Source organism: Egretta garzetta, unplaced genomic scaffold (genome assembly GCF_000687185.1).
Source record: "Egretta garzetta isolate BGI_Z169 unplaced genomic scaffold, ASM68718v1 scaffold23, whole genome shotgun sequence".
NCBI classification, from domain to species: domain Eukaryota; kingdom Metazoa; phylum Chordata; class Aves; order Pelecaniformes; family Ardeidae; genus Egretta; species Egretta garzetta.
The window spans coordinates 2,965,033-2,969,240 of NW_009259237.1; the positions used below are offsets into that span (position 1 = coordinate 2,965,033).

General features: G+C 38.1%; 1 protein-coding gene across 1 annotated transcript in view; it reads left to right on the forward strand.

The window, feature by feature from the left end:
- The window catches only part of GARRE1 (granule associated Rac and RHOG effector 1), a 32,812-nt gene extending 29,203 nt beyond the window's left edge, over positions 1–3,609 (forward strand). Inside the window, exon 13 of the mRNA XM_009635916.2 lies at positions 1–3,609. This exon is cut by the window's left edge and continues 199 nt beyond it. Coding sequence (XP_009634211.1) covers positions 1–116 — 116 coding nt within the window. The 3' untranslated portion in view covers positions 117–3,609.
- Positions 3,610–4,208: the final 599 nt, after the last annotated feature.

Genomic DNA, 4,208 nt, shown 5'->3' on the forward strand with positions numbered 1-4,208 from the left:
ACGGCCAGCAGCAGCAATCGCAACAACAGGCTTCCCAGCACAAACAGATGAATAAGGGCTTTAAATCTTTTCCAGTAAAGCACGAACGCAGACCATCTTACCTGCATCAGTACTAGTTGCTTTTCATATTGGAAAATGCAGCACAGGGCCAAACATAAATTACATATACTTTGTTTCACAATTGTGTATTGGCTATATCCTGTTTATCTCATTAAATATGGAATTGAGGGGGTTTGGGTGAGATATACAAACTCTTGAATTCTGATTTACAGTGCTGAGCAAATATGGCCAATATGTTTGTTTGATGTACATGAAACAGCCCGAAACTGTGATGTAGAAATGCTTTTAAAAATGTGTATATTGCCTTTACTTTCAAAACCTTTTTTTTAAAAGAACTGCTGAAGGACTACCATACAAGAAACACTGTATTTTATAGCTATTTTTCATATAGATTTATAGTTAAACATCTTACTGAAACACATTGAATATGTTGAAGCAAATATATAGTGGTCACTTTGCTCAACACTGTTTGTGTTTAAATTTATAATGGACAAGCTGTAAAGCCTTTGTATTCTCCATAAATGGCCTGTGGGCAGCTTTTTTTAAATGAAGTGCAACAGCAGCTTTTCGTGTGCCACACAAGTGAGTTCGTTATGAAACTGTTGCAGAAACAGTTGCAAAATCGAGTTTTATGGTAGTTTCCTTACTCCAAGTAAAGATCAACCTTGTGTCACAAATGTTACCTGAGCTGCTTAAAGTAGATGGAGTCTGTGTGGATAATACGACACCGGTTTCCAAATAAATACACCATTTCTTACCACGTCATTTGGCCAAGGGCATTATCCACACAGTGCTCCTTGAGTGTGTGTAAGTACAGCCTAAAAGACTACTTGCATATATTTAAGTCTTATTTCAGATGCTACAGTTGATTAAAAATTGTGAGCTGGCTCAGAAGATACTAAACTGAAATGTGGGGTAGCAGTTAGTTAAAAGAACATTATTTTTTTTAAAAGGATAAAGTAGTTATTTGCAGTCAACACGTGCCATTAAGTGAACCTGTGGAATTAGGAATAATCTTCCAACCAAAGTGGATCCGGGAGAGCGACTGGTGCTTAAAAATTGAAGAACAATGGTAAATATATGTATAGCTATCCCACTGTATATTAATTGAGATTACAGAAGATTCTTTATATAGTCAGAGCTTATTTAAATTTTCATATTTCATCTTTTGAAAGAGTCTAAAAACCACAATATTTTCTGGTATAAGAGTTTTGACAGTATTAATCTTATTTTTGTATTTTTCTTAAGTCATATCATTCTAATATGTTAACTACTAGTAAAATGGGTTATTAGTTCTAACTACATAATTTTGCAATGAAGATAAAGCACATTCATTGTTTTTGTTTTTACAAACTAAGTACATCTATATCTAAAGATACCAAAAAATAAATGCATTATATATATATATAAATAAAAAGTATACACAACACTAAAACTATTAAAACATTTGGGTATTTAAAACCCATCCACCTTTTTTGTTTGTATGGTGACGGGCTGTATTTGCAGGCCCTGATTGTTACCTTTTGTGCTGTTTGAGGATGCCAATGTTGCCTGTATTTATGATATTGTCACCATGTTTTCTGAAACTTCATACTTACCATGTTTACAAAGATTTGTTTGCTGTACATAAGACTTTTTACAGTAATGTGCTTTGCACAATCAGTGTGGCTTCTGTCTGTAAGTTGTTAATGGTCTGTACTACTATAATTTTGAAAACCCTCTGCTGAAAATGTTAGTGGTTATTTAACTTGATGAATGGTTTTGAGTTTCCTAAATCTTGTCATTTAGATCTAATATTAAATTCTAAATTTGGTTGTACTTACTGGTTATTCATACTAAGACCAAAATGGAAGTTAATGAAAACACTTAATTTTGAACTTTTTCTAACAAGTGCCAAAATGATTGCTATAGTTTTTGCAGTTTCTTCATAATTACAAATGCTGGCAAGTTTCTGGACCTACATAAGTGAGTTGTGAAAACAAAGAAAGTTTGTCTGCATTTTGACCACGTAGGTGCTACTCTGTCCTTTGCTTCCGATTGTTCTGAACACTGGTAATTTTAAGAATTGTTGCACTTGGCAAACGAGTCTTGCCATTAAACTTCACTTACACTGCCAAGTGCAAGGGTTTGGTGCTTAGTTAACTTACCCTTATTGCAGTGCTTCTTGTGAATAGCTAATGCTTCTGAACTGGAACTGTACATTTTGTATTTTAAAGCTTCTGTAAAAGTAAACTATTTGCTTTATTAAAGATATACATTTAATAGGTCATACCTGTTTAAAATATGCACCTTGCTGAAAATGAGCAGCACCTTAAACTGTAACTTTGGTTTGTAAACAAAGATCTTATTTCATTAACATGGGATTATTTAACAGTTTGAAAATTGTCAACTGCCTACTTACTGACTCATCATATAAAAATGAACTTTATGCACTGTACAATCTGAAGCATCCTTAAGGCTACTTCTTCACGTAGATTGCACTGAAGAACATGATAGAGAAAATGCCTTAGCAGTGTCTTTGAATGGTAGGTGCAGCTGAACATCGCCAAAACCAAGTTACTTGAATTTTTAGCAATCACAGAGGAAATAAATAGGTTTGATGGTAGTGAGCAAAATGTAACCCTCCCCTCCCCAGTGAACTATTATCAAGGCTGTTACCAAGTGTAGCTTATGTTAATCACACCACCGAAATGCACTACTGAGGCATGCAAGGAAGCTGTGCTCTGCCTGGGTAAGCGTATGCAAGCATACAGCTGATCATAATTGCTAACAAATACCTGGGAAGCACATGAATCCATTTTGATTATGCAAGAATTTACTTGTTTACCGAGTCTACAGTACAGAGCATTTCAAGCAAAAAGGAAAAGTCTTGACACAACCAGGGCAAACAGACAGCCTTCTCTCACTGAAATAAAGGCTCAATTTCTCCCTTGTGCTTAATTAATTGCTCTAAATTATGCAACAGTCCCATCCTTCCTAGAGAAGTTAACTTTTCTATTTCACTACATTGCTGGGCTGCTCCTTTGTTAACACGTTACATTAATCCAGCATATACTGTAATTTACAAAGAACATCTTTATTTTATTAAGCACAATTCCTATGATACAAGATACAACACGGTCTATTGCTTATATATATGGCAATGACTTTGTCATGGTGGAGGTAGACAGAAGTTACCTAGCTAAATGCTTACCCTATTATTATACAACCTTTGTCATGAAACAGTCTCAGCTTTAATGCAACTGCAAGGAGTCCTCCAAAGGCATCTCTGGTAGTGCTGTCTGGGCAACCAGGCTATTTTCAGAAGCATACTAGGTGGAATTTTTTTGGAGGGGAAAAGGAAGTCTGACAAGTAGTTATCACCCTTAAGCTCTGCTTACAGCAGCGGGGAAAAAACTAGCCTAATACTACATTTAAAACTACATTCACATTTTTAACACAGAAGTATGGATGACTCTTTACCTGCCTTCAAGACCTTCTCAGCTCTCAAAGCAGGACTCTAAACTAAACATTTCTACAGATTCTTAAAGCATCGCTGCTCGTGTCCAGGTATGCGCAGTCAGTCTACAGTCTTCTGCGTGTTGGGCGGTGTCGCATCCGCAATGGTAGCTAAATAAATGAGGTTTCTATGCAGGATATGCTGGTACCTGTGAGAGGAAGAAAGATAATGTCTGGGAAATGTGTTCTTTTCTAGCCGCGCTTCTGCGATCTGATCAGTGTTTGCTGTTGGGGAAAGGAATGGCAAACTATGAGAACAGTAAGTCGGGGCAAAAGCCTCCATATCCTGTTCTTGCCCTGAAGCCCGGTATACTCCACTGCATTGCACCCGCTAACCAAGCACATTCTACTCGCCCGCTCTGACAGCAGTCGCGCCCGCTGGGGGTCTTTGTATGATCAATACTGAAGAGGCGCAGGTCGGCGACAGCGCAGCGCAGGGGTTCATACCGACACGGAACAAAAACCTCGACGAGAAGGAGCGGGCATCAGATTTATTCTACACAGCGGCATCTGTGCTTTACAGATCTGTGAAAACCATTTTTGGGAAGCCTCTGAGGTACGACCGCGTTTTCTTTCTCACGGCAGGGAAGCTCCGGGGAGCAGGCCCCGCGCCCCGCCCCGGTGCGGCTCCGGGGCCCGCGGAGCCCTCG